The sequence below is a fragment of the Mustela nigripes genome, chromosome 8, assembly GCF_022355385.1.
Source record: "Mustela nigripes isolate SB6536 chromosome 8, MUSNIG.SB6536, whole genome shotgun sequence".
Taxonomy (NCBI): domain Eukaryota; kingdom Metazoa; phylum Chordata; class Mammalia; order Carnivora; family Mustelidae; genus Mustela; species Mustela nigripes.
This window is the reverse complement of record NC_081564.1, coordinates 91,179,439-91,197,270: the sequence shown is the minus strand read 5'-3', so window position 1 is coordinate 91,197,270 and position 17,832 is coordinate 91,179,439. Positions and strand designations below refer to the sequence as shown.

The 17,832-nt window shown below is 60.2% G+C and overlaps 1 protein-coding gene across 3 annotated transcripts in view; it reads right to left on the bottom strand.

Annotated features, from left to right (window-relative positions):
• Nucleotides 1-17,832, bottom strand: part of CTDP1 (CTD phosphatase subunit 1) — a 51,331-nt gene that overhangs the window by 29,052 nt on the left and 4,447 nt on the right. For all 3 annotated transcript variants that reach the window (XM_059409863.1, XM_059409864.1, XM_059409865.1), the window contains exons 2-8: nucleotides 10,937-11,020; nucleotides 10,252-10,345; nucleotides 8,545-8,673; nucleotides 6,283-6,433; nucleotides 3,918-4,008; nucleotides 1,953-2,119; nucleotides 133-1,104 (exon numbers count right to left, since the gene is read on the bottom strand). In XM_059409863.1, coding sequence (XP_059265846.1) covers nucleotides 133-1,104; nucleotides 1,953-2,119; nucleotides 3,918-4,008; nucleotides 6,283-6,433; nucleotides 8,545-8,673; nucleotides 10,252-10,345; nucleotides 10,937-11,020 — 1,688 coding nt within the window. The remainder of the gene's footprint in view (nucleotides 1-132; nucleotides 1,105-1,952; nucleotides 2,120-3,917; nucleotides 4,009-6,282; nucleotides 6,434-8,544; nucleotides 8,674-10,251; nucleotides 10,346-10,936; nucleotides 11,021-17,832) is intronic.

Genomic DNA, 17,832 nt, shown 5'->3' with positions numbered 1-17,832 from the left:
GCACAGACACACGACCGTGCCCTTCTGGAGTGGCCAGTGCGGACAGACCCCCGCCCGGGAGCACCACGGGGGTCTTCCGTGTCCGCCCCGCCCCCGCAGGATGGCGGGAGGGGGCCGGCCTGGCGCACCTACCTGCCCTCGCCGCAATCAAGTGGGTGGCCCTGTTGGGGCTGCCGGGGTCCAGCGCCAGCTGCGTGAGGACCTTGGCTCCGAGGGCCGTGGCGTGGTAGTGCTCCCGCGTCTTCTCCACCGGGAAGTTGGTCGGGTGCAGCCCGCTGAATATGATGACGACGTCCGCCAGCACCCGGCTCTTGAGCTCCGGCACAATCTTCCGTATGTCGGGGGCCTCCGGGCTGTCCCCGAGGAGGTGCCGGTCGTACCTGGCGTAGTAGTCGGAGTGCACTCGGGCGAGGATGTCCTCCAGGTGGACCAGGTGGTCGTCCCCGTCCCCGTCGTCCTCGTCCTCGTCCTCCTCCTCCACGCTCTGGTCCAGGGACTCGCCCGCGGTGACCCCGGACTGCTCGCTGTTCTGTGACTCCGTCTCGGCCTCCTTCCGGTCGGCAGAGCCGCCGCCCAGCCCGCAGAGGCCGTCCCGCTCACCCTCCTCCTGCACGTCGGGGTGCAGGCCCGGGGCTGGCTCTCCGCATGGCCTCTCCCCTCCAGGGCCGGGCGGGCCGCCCCGCTGCACCACCTTGCCCGCACCGTGCGCTCCCTGAGGCCTCTCCAGGCTCCTCTTCTCCCCACTTTCACCATCAGACAATGACTGGGCGTCTGACTCGCTGTCACTGGAAAGGTCAAAGTCCAGGTCACCGCCTGCTGTGCCCTGAGCAGCCCGCTTTTCCAGCAATGTCCGATCAGGTTGTGGAGCACACACTGGGGGCCCCTTGCCATCAGTCAAGGGGCCACGGGCAATGGGTCGGCTGCCTCTCTCCTCCTCCTGCCCAGGCAGGGGCCAGTCCCCTCGAGCAGAAGCACTCCCGTTGAGTTCCCTCGTGGGCTTCCCAAGGCCATTACTCTGCTCAACCCCAGAGCCTGGCCGGCCCTCGGTCTCCCTGACAGACAGAGCTTGTTCTGGAACATCGGCCCCTCTTGGAGATGGATTTACTACAGGTGTGCACAAAAGAAAAGGTGACTGTTAGTCAGCATCCAGTGTGAAAGTAATGGCATCCCCCCCCCCCCCCCCGGCCCCTGTCCCCGTGTTGGCTCTGACCATGCTCTAGACCTGGGCTCAGCAAACTCCAGCTATCAGGTTTCTGGCCACAGATGGTCACTCTGCCTTGGTTTTACAACAGTCAGAAATGGAGAGGACACGCTAGGCTTCCCCGCTGTGGATGGACGGCCCGCGGGCAGCTTCCCAGCCCTGCTGTGGCTGCACGCCGCAGCGTATCTCCCCTCAGGCCCTACAGCACCCAGCCTGGGCCTCCAGCTCTTAAGTCATTACCGCAGTCCCCGCAAGCCTCCAAGAGCCTGAAGACCATCAGACATACTTCACACGGCCACTTCCAGTCCCCTCAGACAGACTCTGGCTTCACGCTTGCCAGACAGGTTGAGCCGGGGGGCTCCCTGCAGGCTCCGGGCCCGGGCCCAGCGCCCACCACCAGCAGCTGGAGCTGCTTCGCCCCACAGCTCGCTCTTTCCAAGGATCGCAACGGCCCAACTCCCGCTGTCCCGCCTTTTAAGAGAACCTGGGATGACAGGCGGATTCAGACACAAGGAGCTACGCTAACTCTTCAGTCTTCGTCCAACTGGAAAAACGTTTAGGTTAATGCTATTCAAAAACAAAACAAAAAAAGAAAACCAAAAACCAAAGTGGAAAGCAAACATCCTAGTTTTCACTCTTCTAACTAAGCACCAGCCCGTAAGGACAGAAATAGGAGGAAACAAACAACGCAGCCGCAGCAGCGGCGGGAAGCCTGTGCCAACCACTCCTCCGCCGCCCGGAAGGTCCTCACCTTTCCGTCTTGCCTGGGACTCCCGAGACCCAGAGGGGGCATTGATGTCCCCTATGCCCTGGAAGTAGACGTATTTCTTCACGGTGATCAGATTGGGGGCAAACTTCCAGACATCTTCTCGGTCATCAATAATGCAAACCATGGAGTCTCCACAGGGAAAGAGATTTCTAGAAGTAAAAACCAGAACTAGCACACTTCACGACAACAGTGACGAATCAATTAAAAGTCACGATGGTCTTCGACAGGTAGCGAGCAGATCGCAGATTTATCGGAAACGGATGGAAACTATGCTGAAGGTCTTTTGCTCAGCTCGTGTTGAAACTCGCCAAGTTTCCAGACAAAGGAGCGTTAACACGATCGCGCTTTCTCCACTGCGCTGCCCCTGATGGGGCTGCAGCCAGAGCCTAGCGTCTGGGGACCATGTCCCGTCCGGGGAAGCGGACACACAAACGCCCCATCCCAGTACGTTTACAGACGCAGGAGACGAGCCTGTGGGCGGCCTGCAGGCGTCCGCTCTACGGCGAGGGGCTTTCCTGGTGAAGGCAGGAGGGCAGCCCTCTGTAAGAAACAGTGGGTTCTTGCAGCACAGGACCCACGTGGTCTCTGCTCAAGTCCAGAAAAGCTACTAGAACGTACGGGGTCGGCAGGCATGCTAGCAAGGGTCAGCCATCTGACAGATGTAGGCACACACTGCTACCCTCACATGGTCTCATGAAACTCTCTATCCGTGATTCCGGGATTCAGACAGCTCGCAGCATTCAGAATTCAATGCGGACTTTGTCTCGGAGCTGGGAGCAAACCCCAAGGCCCGCCTGCCACTGCTCCATCCTGTACCTGCCAATGGCGGGGACTACCCGAGAAAACACGTTCACGTGTCCAGGAGTAACAGTATCTCCCGAGCCTGCTCCCCTCAAGTAAAACAGAAAGCAGCTACAATAATTTACACAGCCCACGCTCTCTGGCACACTGAACTCCAGATGAGAGAGAGAAGAGCTGGCGCTGTACCTACACGCGCATCAGGCTGGCCACCCACGCCCGCTGGGGAGCACGCCGCTCCCCTCTGGCGCTGTCCCCGTGGGGAGCTTCCCTGACTCCATGACTGACAACACCCCTCACGTTCCTTTGTCTTCGTCCACGTGCTCGGATGCTAACTAGGTCGGCTTCTGAAGCAGAGACTTTCAGATTCTCCTCCTGGTTCCTGCGGCTCTGAATAGGTCCCTGTGCGTGTGGACACCCTAAATCTGAAACACGCAACGTGCGGGAGGATGGTCCACTCCGGCGGAAGGCCAGAGGCCAGTGTCAGTGCCCAAACATCGCCGGGACACACACGCACGGGAACGCGTTACAGCGGACACCGTGCTGGATGGGAGGGAGAGAGAGTGGGCATTCGGGGGGGTTACTACTGTTCTGGGTAGAAATGGGGAAATTCCTTGGACAGAGTGAACATGTGTAAGAGCCTCTGGACGGGGGAGGCGCGCCCACTGTGAAAGCACAGAGGGCAGGACTCACAAGGCACTTGGTGACTAAGGGAACGGAACCAGGAGCAGATAGGGCTGTGACTTTGGATCTGGGAACAAACTAAGAGGAGCAGCAGCAGCTCCTCGGGAAACACAACTGTGAGACACCAACACCCGCTCCTTTCCCGCTGTCCTGCACCTGCAGGAGCTCTCGGCCCCTCTGCTTGTCACCTCCCGTTCCCCGCTGCTCCAGCCCTGCTCTCACTCCCCCTCCCCAGACCCTCAACCTGTGGGGCTCTGGCTACATGCCCTGGGAGCCCGCCAGGGAGCCCAGCACAGCCTGGACGCTGGGGGAGCTGGGGGAGGAAGGAGCCCAGCTAGAAGACAGCAGGGTTCTGGGTGCCGTGCGAAGCGGGAACAGGGCCGAGAAGCACAGAACTGCGGCCACACGCGCTGTCCGCTGGACACTGGGCAGGAAGCCGCCTCGCGAACACAACGAAGTACGTACCTGAGGTTCCCCGTTTTAGAAAATGGGTCAATACATTCGTCCCTCGATAATATTCGATGAGAAAAAAGCTTCTTCTCGGGGTCTAAAAAGCCTTTGAAAAGAAGACAAAACCAAGGTCAGACATGTGACAGGCTGATGTCCCTCTCTGTGCGCGGTGAAGCCCCTTCTGCTCACGACACTGGGACACTAAGCATCCCATACTGGCACCAAACGCTCTAGTCTCTCTTGGTAGGACCATGATTCACTTACGGTTCCTCTTAACATCTTTAAGGGCTTCTGTTCACTAACCATTTGCTGAATTTAACATGACCTGGAATTTGGCTGAGCTCAGGACCTAAGGACTAAACAAAGCTTCACATCACCCCCCGGGGGCGTGGTGTCTGTGGGGACAATAAACGCGTGAGTACATCATTTCTACCCACCACGCTGCATGTATACGAGGGGCTGGGCCCCAAAATTCCGGTTCTGCCACTGTGGGCAGCTTCCCTGTGCCTTGGGCTGTTTGCAAAGCAAGGCAGGGAACGAGGCGCCCGGCAGCCTGTCCTGCTCACCCCGACAAGCCAACCATATTCCCTGCACATCAGGAGACCCTGTCAGCGCCGTGACGGCAGACGCGGCAGCCCACGTACGCAGCCCGCTGCTGACGGCCAGCATGCTGAGCAGGCTGGCCTCCCATCCACCTCCCAGCAGGACCCCGAGACCACACATCTGACTCACGCCTTGTCGGAGAGAAGGTGCCCCATGCTCTGGTGTCTGCACACGCGAGGCCGGCCACACAGCAGGGGAGGGCGGCCACCTCCGGCTGCTAACATCTGTGGGGTCCCCAAGCCAGCAGCACTTACCACAGAGACCGCTTGCGCCCACAGGAAATGTTACAAACACGCATTCTTACTAATTAAAGAACACACACATTCTGTGTGGACACGGATGCCACTCGGGGGCTGGTCTCTACGATCCAATCCACGAAAAGCACCCCACCTCTTACTCGCTATAACAAAAACGGATCTATCCTAATCATACTGAAAACATACACCCTGCGAAAATGGTAACTTTCCCAACTGAAACCTGACAGGAGGAGGAAGCTACAGACGCCGTGGGGGTTACACACCAGGGCAGGACCTCCAGCCTCCTCCGTCCACGGTCAAACCCACCGATTCCAAACTCAACTCCGAGGCCTTTCCATGCCAGCGACCCTCTCTGAGGGCCGACCCCCCTCAGAGCCACGCCGGGCACACATCCCAGGGGCCCCAGCTTCCTCCCAAGTCCTCGGGTGGGCACAACGCGGTCGCCAATGCTAAAAGGCAGCCACCTGGCAGTGATGGGTCCCCTGGCCTGTGGCGAGGGTACTTCCTGTGACGTGTCCACAGGTGTTGGGACGCGGGAGTTCGAAGCCGGACACAAGGAAGAGGCAGACAGGCAGACTGCCCCAGGGCTGCTGGGAACGTCCTCTCGGCCTCCAGGTCCCCGGCACCCCAGGCCCTTCTCCCTAAATCAGTATTATCTTCACTACCTCTCCGTGGGCCCCACTGCCGGAGATCTGGAGAGACACCACGGCTCCAGATCATCCTGCGGCCAGGAGGCAAAGCCCAAAGGGGGCACCCGAGGACCCAACCACTCCTTTGCCTTGGGGTGCTACGGGTCACTGGCATGGAGTGGGGACACCAGGCTGCCACTCAGCAAAGGCAAACCCGAGATGATAGGACTCCAGCGCGCGGCCGCTGTGCTCGTGGAGGAGATGACAAAGGTGCTATGTGTTCAAGGAGGATTCAAAAGCCACTTCTCCATCAAAAAAGACCAAGACCCCAGTAAAAACACTTCCACGAAGAAGGACTTAATGTGGCCACTGTGGAATGACTACGGAGGTGCCGTGGCCAACATTCGTGGACAGTCAGAGTGCTGTCCCCAGGCAGCACTGCCACCAGCACGCACCACTCCTGGCCCAAGAAGGGCTCCGCACACACGCTGCCCAGCACAGCTCCAGCGCCAAACCAGCACGTCCATCGCGCACAAGAGACAGCCAGGACGCCTGTGCTCCGACTGTCCGGTATGGACAGACACCAGCAACCTGATTCCTGGGGATTTCCAAACCAATGAGCTAAACGACCTGACGTTGCTCACGTAAGAAGTTTCTACTCTTCCACCTACTCGCAGTCCTGAGCAACTTTGGGACCGGCCCACAGCATGCGTCCGACCAGAGTGCAAGCAGCCACACGTCTGGGGAAGCAATGGCCAGCTCTGAGAGCGAACTGAGCTTTCGAGAGCTGGGTTTCTTCTCTCCACCTGCAAGAAGCCCACCAAACCCACCAGGGACGATGTTCACGCAAAGCTCAAGGCCGCACAGGGGACCGCGGGCGGAGCCGCGCACCTGCGATGGTGTGGGCGTACAGCCGGCTCCCGAACGTGAAGACGTGTAGCTCGTACAGCCGGGCAATCTTCTCCAGGAACTCCCTGCAGTGAGGGCGCACGCGGGTGTGCAGCATCGGCTCCCCCCGGCCCAGCTGGAAGTGGAAGATGCCCTGGAGGAACACACATGCTGGTGAGAAGCCAGAAGCTGCCGGACGACACCCCCAGGCCGCACCCCGCAGGGCGCCCACCCACGACAGACACCGAAGGTCACCACGGAGGGGACTGAGTGGCCTTGGTGGCTGAAGGACCCCTGAGGACAGCACCCTGTTGCCACGGCCTCAGCGACGTCGCCAGACCCTTCGGCTGTTTCATCTACGGTCTTCTCCTGGCAAAGGATAAAGCAAGTGTCCCAGGGTGAGGATGTGCACGTCCTGCTCAATCAGGAGCCTCGGCAGAGCTGAGCCACAGCAGGTCACCCGGAGCAGGTCTCCAGTGACCCGCCGACAGCGTCCTCCCGAGGCCGTGATGGAGGCAAACGACAAAACTCAGTCCTGCTCCTCGGCTGTCGTAAGTGCTAGTTTATGAACCCACAAACACAGCGCAAAAGATGACACGGTATCCTAAGCCCCCTTCAGCAGACGCACAGAATCAGTGATACCAACCTGCTTACGTATGATGAATACACCAGTTAAGTTCACTTTCCTAAAGAAGCTAAACTTTGATCCTTTTCATTCTGCTTATCATTAACTTTCTCAGTAAAAATATGCTGAACTGAAAACAAAAGCAAGCGACCCAGATGCTAAGTGGCTTTCCACTAGCTGTGAACTAGTCAACCTGCCCAGGACGCGGCTGTTCTCTGAAAACGTGCACACGTGGGATCAGAGCCACGGTCCCCTACGGCACAGGTGCAGCAGAAACGTCCTTGAAAACACAAGCTGGGATCTCCAAAGCTCAGAACTGAACACGCCTTTCTAGCTGCCGCGGGCCAGGGTGGCACCGGAGGGCCGGGCAGGGGCAGAGGCAAGGTCGGAACCCCCCAGGGCCAGCTGCAGCCTCGGCCTGTCTGCGCGGGCGGGAGGGCGCCTTCAGCGTGTAGATCACACAAACTGAGCAACAGGCATGCCACGGCGAGTCCCAACTTCTGTGGAGTGAATGAGAAGCGCCAACTTCAAAGGTGCAGGAAACCCGCGGCTGGCGGGCCAGCACACACACCGGCACGTCCGCGCGGCAACCCTCTCTCTCTGCGCAAGGTCCTCCAACTTGCTGCCACACTCGCAAAGCAGAGTTCTCAGGAATGACAAAGTCCAAAGGACTTCCGAACCCCTCCTGTCACACGCTCGTATCACAGACTCGGACCGCACCGTAGGCCGCCGAACGGCACAGGCTGCCTCGGGAGAGGGGACCGGGCCTGAGCGGAGAGCGTCCCTGCTCACTGCCACGGGCAGCAGCGTGGCGGCAGGACCCTGCCGCATGCGGGACCGTGGGGATGGCCCAGGGACGTCAGCGTCACCGCACGTGCTCACAAAGCCAAACTGCTTTCCGGCCACGTTTGCAACGACTCCCGGGTGACACGCCGCAGTCACCGAGCGCTGTGACCCAACCTCCCCCATCCCTCCACTCCCGCTGCTGGCCTGGCCTCGCCACTCCCGTCAGAGGCCTTCCCGCGGGGCTCGGCCACAGGTGCCGACCTGCTGACGGCCTAATGTCTGACCCGGAGTCTGTGTATCGACTGCCCGACAGCAAAGGATTCTGAAAACGATGGTTTCCATGTGGGTGAGGCCTCCTTTGTTAAGGAGGGCATAAGCTGGTCCCAGCCGCGGAGAGCCACCTGAACAGACGCTATTGAGCGCCTTCCAAAAGGCCAGAAGAACGTCAACTTCTCAGCGTCTGGACCGAGCAGAAGAGGCGGAATGTGGAGGTTTTAAGGACGGTCCCCGACCCTTTAGTTCTCTGAGAATCCGCTTCCGCGGGGCCCTGCAGGCCTTCCCTCCAGGCTCCTGAGTGCAGACCCGGTATCTCAGCTGTCGTTGGAGGCCCAACACCACCTCTCTGCCCCCACCAAGACTGTCCCTCCTTTGTTGTCCACCTAACCCGGGGGCCTCGGGTCTTCCAGGTTCCAAATCCTCGACCCTCCCAACGACCCCGCCACGCGCGGATCTGGCGATGGCCGGGCCGAGTGACCGGGGAGACGGGGAGTGGGCGCCGGCACTGCCGGGGGGACCCGCTCGGGGACGCGAGCCCGGCAGCACAGGCCTTGGCTCCAGCCCCAGGAGGCACTCACTTTGTTGGACATCTGCTGGCAGTGCTGTTCTGTCGTGTGGATCAGCGTCTGGTCCAGGTCCACCATGAGCACCAGCTTCCTGTTGCGGTGCAGCCGCTCCTGGTCCTCCCTCGCCAGCTTCGCAGCTTGCTGCAGGCGGAATGAAAAGGAAGATCATGAAGTGTGGACGTCTGGGTCCAGAACCAAATCCGATTCTGTCAGGAAAAACAGAAGGAAGCAGGGCAGTGGCTGTGCCACTCCCCGCCCCATAGCGCCGGCAGCCCCACTGCGCCGCTAACACAGCCCCCGGGGCACACGGCCTGCCCCCCCCCACCTCGAGCCACCTCTGTGACACGAGAATTTCCGAACATAATCCCGTAACTCAGTGTTAACCAACGAGAAAGCAGCGGACCGCAGCAGCTGGTCAGTGAGGACTGGCTGAGCGCCACGCGCTGCGGGACGAGGCCGGTGGCGAGGCAGGAGAGCGGCCAACTGTGGGGCACCAGGCGGGCGGGGGGCTGCGGCGGCGCTGCCTCAGCCTCCTGCTGCGCTGTGAACACTGCTTCGCCTCGGGAGAGACCTGCAGATGGCGCGGCCCATGGTGGCCTATGGGGCCAGCGTGGGACTCGCGCTGGGGAGGGGCCCCGGCCGCAAGCCGTGTTTCGGGGTGCACATCGCTTCTGCCTTCTCAGTTCGGTCTCCGTTGCCACAGACGAGCTCCTGGTCCCGCTTCCGTCAGCCAGGGCAAGGCCGCGTCTGCAGCTGAGAGGGGCCGCGGACACGGCCAGCCAGAGTTCCGCCCCGGCAGCAGCAGCGGGGACCCTTTCTCCTCTGATGCCCCAGCTTCTCAGGTCTGTCTGTGTCCGGCTCACTCACTCACTCACATGCTTTTCCGTATGTACATTTGTTTAAAGCTCAGTAATTCATGGAGGTCAAAATCCTGTCTTGCCCACACAAAAATAAAGCTGGTACGTACCATTGCAAAGCCCAGACCCGACAACTGCAACACTGAGAAACGTGTCACCGGCTCTGAAACGGTCTCACAGGAAGGGCCCGGCGTCCCCAGCACTTGTGGGAGGGTCGTCCTGCCGGCCCCCACCCCTGCACCGCAGCCCTGGCCCGTGACAGCGCGGTCAGAACGCCTCGACCCGCACTGCCCGTGAGGCCCTCAAAACGCGTGCGAAGCAACGACACTCACAAGCACACCACCTGCAGGCTCCCGGATGCTGCCCCGTACGCTTGCCCCTGAGGACCGCGCGGCATGTGTGTGTGTGTGTCCCCGCCGTCCACTCCCCCAGCCCTGCCGGTGGGGACCTGACACTTCTCCCGTCACAGGTGGCCATCTGCTCCTGCCTGTGCCCAGCCCAGCTGCTCTGCACACGGCAGGGCACACACCTTCCCCTCAGCCCCTCTCAGCCTCCGGCTCTGGCCATGGGACCGCGGGAGCCATAGCACCCCAGGGAGCTCGGATTCGGGCTGGCGGGGCTGGGCCTCCCCAAGAGGCAGATCCCTTTGGGAAAGAAATGAGCGCAGCCTTCCGTACGGCAGGCAGACGTCAGGTGACCCCAGTTGCCCGTCTCCCCAGCGGCTATCCCGGAAACCATCCTGACGAAAGGCCTGGTGCCTCCCCGCGCCGCTCTCCGCACGGGGCGAGAGGTCCCCCCCGAGGCGCCCCACTGTGCTCAGGAAACGTTCTCGGGCTTCGCCTCCGCCAGAGGCAGGCCTTACCTCGGAGCTCACCATGAGCTCGGGGACGCTGTGCACCATCGACACCGTGGCCGTGGACAGAGGCACCTGCTGCCCCCCGTTCTTGCTCCGCAGCCTGCAGACACGAGAAGGCACACCGCGTCAGACCCCCGGAACCCACCCACTCGCCGCACAACACACACGGGGCGCCGGGCCGAAGAGGCCCACCCCCACTCCGGAGCCAGGGCTGGCCGGGGCAGGGTCTCCTCCCGCTGCCAGCTGCCCAAGTGCGGCCTGCGGGCTGAGAGCAGGCGGGAGAGTTCTCCCCGAGCGCTCCCCGAGGTCACCGGAAATGAGCAGTGACGGCCGCACGGAAACGTGACAAGGGACTGGCCATGCCACTCTGCATAGCAAACGCGGGCGAGGGAGCCCGGCAGCGGGGCGGGGGAGCCCAGGGGGCTGTGAGGTGCAGGCCCACCGCGGACGTGCAGCGGACCTGGCTGCATGGGGCCTGGCTGCACGGGGAAAGCACACCCGCCGCGCCCGGGCTTCCGGAACTAAAACCAGAAAGGACGCCTCCCAGGGAGTCGGACCTGACTCGCCCGGTAAGGAGGCGCCTGTCATCTGCCGCCAGCGTCCCCGCCAGGGGGGCCGCCCCTTCGAAGCTGTGGGTCACCGTGTCTCAGGCCCAGAGGCCCCGCCCCCACCGCGAGCGGCCGGTACTTACTGGGTCAGGTCTTGGCCACACTCGGCACACAAGCCTTTCATGACAACCGGGTGGCTACATCCTTCCAGCTGCAGCAGGACCGACCTGGAGACAGAGAGAACGGTCCCCGGTGAGGAAGGGAACCCGCGCGCCCGCAGAGCCCGGGGTCTGGGACCAGCTCTCCCAGGGACCTCCACCTAGCTCCTGGCAGGTGGCGCCGCCCACGCTGCGGCTCCGCCTCCCCGGCTGTGACGCAGAGGGGGCTTCGCACGCAAACAACACAGCCGCGGAGGCCAAGCCAGAAGAACCGGGGGCGCTGCCAGGAGACGGGACCGGGAGAACGCTCGACTTCGGATGCGTGCGGGAGCGGTGTCTCGTGCTTCTGGTAACGGCGCGCAGGCGCGCGCGTTCCTACAACAAGCAGCACGCCCTAGGCGACCGACAAGAATGGACGTCTCCCGTGTATCGTGCCCAGTCTACAGAGAAGCTACGAGTCACTGGGATTTTTCTGGAACGACTATTGTGCTACTGGCTTTTACCAATACAAAAATGGCCATTTCCTTCATACGCGAGCGGCACAGACCGCCAGGCTGTGTGGTCAGAGCACCAGCGTCAAGCCGGAGCTCTGGGGGCTGGCAACGGCACCACGGGAGCCTGCTGCTCCCACGGAGCCTCCTCGCCAGACCTGGGGCACCCAGGCACCTGGCAGGCCAGCGTCTACGAAGGGGGGCCTTTCTGGGTGCTTCCCCGCCAAGGCCACAAACCAGACACTGTGAGGTCTGAGCCCACCAGCAAGTGCCACGCGCTTCTCCTGCCTCCCCCACACTGCCCCAGAGCTTCTGGACCACAAAGGCCTTCCATGGGCTCACAGAGGGGCCAAGGCCGGCAGCCCCGTCTTCTACGACCACGCACTAAGTGCCCAATGACTGGGCCCAGGGCTTGCCACCCTGTGTGTCTGCAGCCCAGCAGCATGCTTGCCCCCAAACCACAGCGCCACTCAGGTGGCAGGTGCTGGCGTCCTTCAGGGAGGTGCTCACCCAACACGCACGCCACCGCCCAGACTCTGCCCGTCTCCCCGGTGTTCAAGGAAGCCGCCCCTGCAGCAGACGGCACCCCTACCCAGAAACCTTCCCATCTGCATGGCGCCGCTCAAAGATGTCTTCTTGTTCCAGGCTCCTGCCGGCCTAACGCTGGGGATCTACGTTCCAGGAGAAACCCCGACGTGGCCCCCGTGCCCACCGACTGCCGCCCACCTCCACTGGGCAGCCTGCACTTCTCCTGCCTTGTGACAGCAGCTTCTGGGCCGCGGGTGTCAGAGCTGGCCGTCAAGCCTGGCTTGGGACCACGGTCCAGCTGACTTTCTCCGCCGGCCGGCTCTGCAGCACTCGGCCCCACCAAGCCCAGCCCCCGCTCAGAAGCACGACAGCCTCTTCGCTCCTTTCTGACCCCACACGACCCACTCTGAGCGGCTGCCGGGGTCCAGGCCGCTCACATCACGGCCCTTGTGGCGGGCACTGTCAAATCAGCCCTCCCTCAGACACGAGACATGCCCTCCCAGAGAGCAGCCCACTTTGCAAACAGCCTGCAACTGCGACTCCGTCCTGCCGGCGCCCCTGCCCGTCCTGGTCGCCTGCACGCAGGAGGGTAGCAGCAGGCCCGGGAAGGTGACCGTCTGGGAAGACAGCAGAGCCGGCAAGGGGACTGACTGCACTTGCCCAAAAGTCAAAGGTGTCTACCATCTGTCTGTTGGCTAGCGGGTTTCTGAAGGGTTGTCAGGCCTTCTGGAACCTGGCAAAAATCTGCGGTTTGCCCCCTGGAATGCTGGGGGTAGGTTTGTTCATTTGTTTGTTTTAAAGATTTTATTTATTTGACAGAGATCACAGGTAGGCAGAGAGAGAGAGGAAGAAGCAGGCTCCCCGCTGAGCAGAGAACCCAATGCGGGGCTCGATCCCAGGACCCTGAGATCATGACCTGAGCCAAAGTCCGAGGCTTAACCCACTGAACCACCCAGGCGCCCCTGGGGGTAGGTTTTATAAGAAAGAGAGTAAACTGGGCCATTCACCATTCTTTAGGGTTTACAAATGCTGATGTCACCTGCACTCCAATGACAGGCTCTGTGAACCCACTACTGTGTAAGAGCGTGTAAGGCTGCGCAGGCCACGGAGATGGAAGGTTCACGGCCCGGCGGCCAGGCCCGCAGACGCTGCCTCTCCTCTGTGCCCGCAGCACATGCATGCAAAACGTACAAGACGGTCTGCGTTTACTCACTTCACTCATTTCTGCTCTAAAACATGGCCTGCGGAGAACTCTCTTCAGGAATATCAGAAACTGGCTAGAAGGATTTCGCCCATCTTTCCTAAAATGTTAACCTGAAGACACACTCGGTGCCTCAAGGTCAAGCGGCAACAGGTCGACACACTCCATGCGGTGCGTTTCCGCCCTGTAGTCAGCTTTCTCATTTTCCCTAAAGGTGCTTCTTGAAGGTTTGGTTTTGTATTTTGATCAAGTTCAACTTATCAGATGTTCTGTGTCCTTCAGAAATCTTTCTTACCCACGTCACCAAGATTCAAGGGGGACCCCACTAATTCTAGAGCATTAACTGTCCTTCGGCAGGACACTTCTAGGACGACCCCCCCCCAAGACGACAGGATGCAGGCGGGGTGGCGGGGGAGGCAAGGCCAAGCCACACCGGCGAGGGGCACCAGGCTTCACATCCCCCAGCGAAGAGCGTGCTGAAAGTGGCAGCTTGGGGACCAGCAGCTCTGGAGCCCACAGGTGGTGCTGGGAACGGAGCCCGGGGTGGGCGGAGCAGACGGGCTTGCAGTGTACCCGCAGGACAGAGATGCCAGCAGAAGTGTGAACCGCGAGACACAGGAGTGTGTGGACCCTTCCGGGCGTCCCCGAACGCACCTGCCAGGGACCGAGTGCAGAAGGGACCGTTAAGTCCGCATGGAGCACAGAGCAAGGCGAGCGCAGGCCCCACCAGCCGCCGGCCGGCTGAAAGCACGGCTGGCGCATGGGTCTGATGAGCTGTGTATCCCGGCCCAAGGTGCCACCATCTCACAGCATACAGACAGCAGGCCTTTGGGGACCCCCAACAATTAAGGCACAGGCAGAAAAAAAGAATGTCAATTTTAAAACACCCAACCAGAGCACTGCCCACAAAGGCTGAGAAGCATATGCCAAGGAGCAAGCGCCTTGAGAAAGGGTGTCAGAGGTAAGCGCCCCCGGGACGGACCAGACAGGGTGAAAATCCCACCCAGACCAAGATATCCGCACTGTGACGGGGGGCTGCCAAGGCACACGCTTGTCTAAACTCACCGAACTCTGCCATTACAGTGTACGCCCTACGCTGGTCGACCAACCACTGAGGGCCCGATGTGCCGGACTCAGTGAGGAAGGGTGCCAGTGACCTTTCCGAAGGGCCATGTGGTGGAGCCCCATAGCGAGGCCCAGAGGAGCACGGGGATGGGGACGACCCCTGGATCCCGGGGACGCAGCTCAGTCCTGCTCGCCCAGCGCCATCCAGTCCCTGGGGGCTTCTGGGGTCACCCATGCAGGCCCCTGGGACCTCACCGTGCCACTCCATGGCCACTGGGACCCACGTGGTTGGCCTGGGACATGCTCCCAATGCTGCTGGAGTCCCCCCAACATAATAGGGTCCCTCTGCTCAGACCAGCCTGCTATTCACTATCCACCTCGACCTCATCCTTTTGTCTGAACCCAAGCTCAGAGCCGCACTTCCTCCCAGAAGCCCTCTCAGCTCCCACTGCTCTGGGTGACACGCACCCCCCCCAGAGGCTGCAACACCAAGGGCCGGCAGACACAGGACCCTCGCCGGAGCAGGGAGGCGGCCAGCCGGGATGAAAGGGCGCCGAGGCGGGGCACGCAGGATAACCGTGCCACACGGCCTTGGCTACATGGCCTGCACGTGCACCTTCCTCTGGATAGTTCACCTACGGGTCGCATTCAAGGTCACATAACCTTCAGTGCTGGGGTCAAAGCGTTTTGCCCGTCGTATTCCAGAGCAGATCAGGAGGCACCTCTGGCTGTCACAATGTGGGGGCAGCTCTTGGCATCTCCAGGATGGGACCGGGGTGCCCTGAAGGCGTGCCCCGTGCAAGCTCCAGTGCACATCATGGACAGACGGGTGTCAGCCTCTACGGCTGTCCTGGCGGACGACCCAGAGCTCTGTGCGCCGGTGGCCTGTGTCCCCGAGAGGAGCGCAGTCAGCGACCGCCGGGGGCAGGCACAGGGAGGCCCCTGCTGCACAACGTACCTGGGACAAATCCAACCACCCCAAGGCCTGAAGCGAGGATTTAGTGTTGACAGGGACGACCGCAGGAGACGAGCGCCACACAAAGCTTGCACAAGGACTCCCTCTGTGGTGACAGGACACGGGTCTCGTTGTCACCGGCACGTGTAAGAGATTCACGGATCGCTCGCAGATCAACGTCATCCCTCCTCAAATGCCTTTGTTTCCAACCGTGATGTCTACTCTCCCTGACATGGGAGTCACCCGAGGGCATCCAGAGTTCAGAAGTCCACACTGCTGAGCATTAAGAGAGGATCGGCTAAGTGTAAACACATGGTCTCCACCTGAATTCACCCTGGCAGTGCGTGTCACGTTTCAGCTAACGTGGCGGGGGGCTCAGCCCCGGAGAGGGAGTCCACGCAGGAAGGCGTACGCAGGTCACCAAATGCAGAACAAAGTGTCATGAGGTTTTCTCAGCCCACCTGTCCGCAGACACCACGTGCTACAATGTAACAAAGTGGGCCCCACACCAAGCAGCATCCCACCAGAAACCCCCCACGTCCTACCCCTAACCATGCAGGACATTGAGGCCCCGCTGGCCAGGCTGGGGGAAAGTGTTTGAAAGCACAACACCGTCTCCACTCGCGGGAGAGGAGCCCTAGGTCTGCAGAGATGTTTCTGACGAAGGCTGGCCGAAGAGAAAGTGAAGATACTGCGAGCGGCTGTGAACCACCCCAGCCTGTGCGGTTTCAGGAACTCCTGCAGCCCCGCGAGGAGAGCAGGAGAGGCTGGGGGTCAGGACGGGCAGCGCACGGCAGCTGGGGACTACCCCAAAAGACTCCGAGTGAGCCGCTCGTCCCACCCTGCCGCACGGAGACGCACACGTGACCCAAGGACAGCATCTCAAAAACCTCCAGTCCCCGTGAAAAGGAGGGTAAGAGACTTCCTTCTTTGAATTAAAAGATCATTCAGGTGGGTCTTGCAGGCTCAGAGCGTCCGACATTAGCCTCTGGACTACTGCTTCTGCATCTCTGCATGGGCCAAAAGAATTCTCAAAATCAACCGAAGGAAGGATCAAGACAGAGGAAAAGAGTATTTGTAAAAAGTAACAGTAACGTCCTTTTACAGCACGAGCCGATTTCGAGCTTGCAGATGCCGACGCAGGAAGGACGAGCGGCAGGGAGCGACCCTAGTGTTTCTGCCCGCGGACCAACGCACACCAGCGCACAGCCCCAACGCACAGCCCCCGCGCCATACCCTAGGGGGAGAGGCACACTGCGACCTCTTGAGAAAACAGTTCAGCCAAGGAGAGCAGCCCCAGAATGTCAAGTCAGTCACCAATAAATGTTAACTTTCCTCGTTTGTCCTTGAAAAAAAATCTATAGGAAAATCATGAAATGCAATTTCTGAAGAAGTTATTTTCCCCCAAATACAAACACCAAACTCCCCGGAATCTTTTGTTCTCACTGGCTTTCCTGTCTACTCTGACGGGCCACCAGGGTGCACGCACCGTTGCAGAAGGCAGAGGGGAGGACACACACCCTGAGCTCGTGCTCGCAGAAGCCGTCACTGTCAAGGTTGGGTGCGACCCGTCCCTCTCCCTGCAGGTTAGGAGAGCTCAAAGACCTCCTCCAAGCACTACATGCAGACCTTAGCACGAGTGCATGCGGAAAACACATTTTGTGCGCCCAGATCCTGCTTCCTAAATGTCACTCTCCATTACAAGGAAGCAGGACTTCTCGGAGCAACGGGTGATTCCAGAGTTGGGGACCAGGGGCCTCAATAACACTTGTGTCGGAAAACGTGGCCATGCTCTCAGACCGACTGCCTCACCACAGCGGTCAGCTTCAGGGGCTCCCGCTGCCAAGCCCGCGACAAGGGGAGCGTCAGGACAAGTAACAGTGGTGGACAGTAAGAACCCACGAGTCCACCCTGTGAACTAGCTGCTCCCACAGCAGACAGCCAATGCAGAAATGGAGAAGAAACAACAGACTGAAGAATGTCACAACCGGACAATCCTGAGTAAAGTAAATAAATTAATAAATAAATAAAACTCCCCCAAAACAGGAGACTCAGACAAGAGTCATCAAGATGCCAAAAACAATGGCTGACCGTCTGATGAGAGAATTTAAGATATTTCCTGAGGAAGAAAGTATCCCTCACAAGACACTGAGCAACTACAACAGGAAAATGAGTCCGTTTTCACCAGAGCCACCACCGTAACAAACCACAATGGGTCACACGGAGGCCACCTGCTGCCCTATGGGCCTGCTCAGGACACACACAGGCGCCCCAGCAAGTCCTGCCCAAAGGCACACATGGGAACTGACAGCCAGTCTGCAAAACCACCAGCTGATCAGGAGATGAAAAGGAATGGACTGAGGAACCACCAAGGTTAGAGACCCAGGAGCTCTGACAGTGGAGCCTAACGGGTGATCTGGGGTTTCTTTTGCTTCCAAGGACAATGCTGGCCCCTCAGGGAGCTCTAGTGAGCAGAAAACAGCCCCGCATGGACGTTATTTCTGATTCTGATCGTTGTACCACGGGTAGGGAAGAGAACTGTTTTTAGGAAATTGAACATTAGGGATAAAGTGCATCAAATCTGCAACTCACTCCTAACCCTCAGGAAAGAAAATAGCCCATGTGAGGGGAAGAAGGGTAA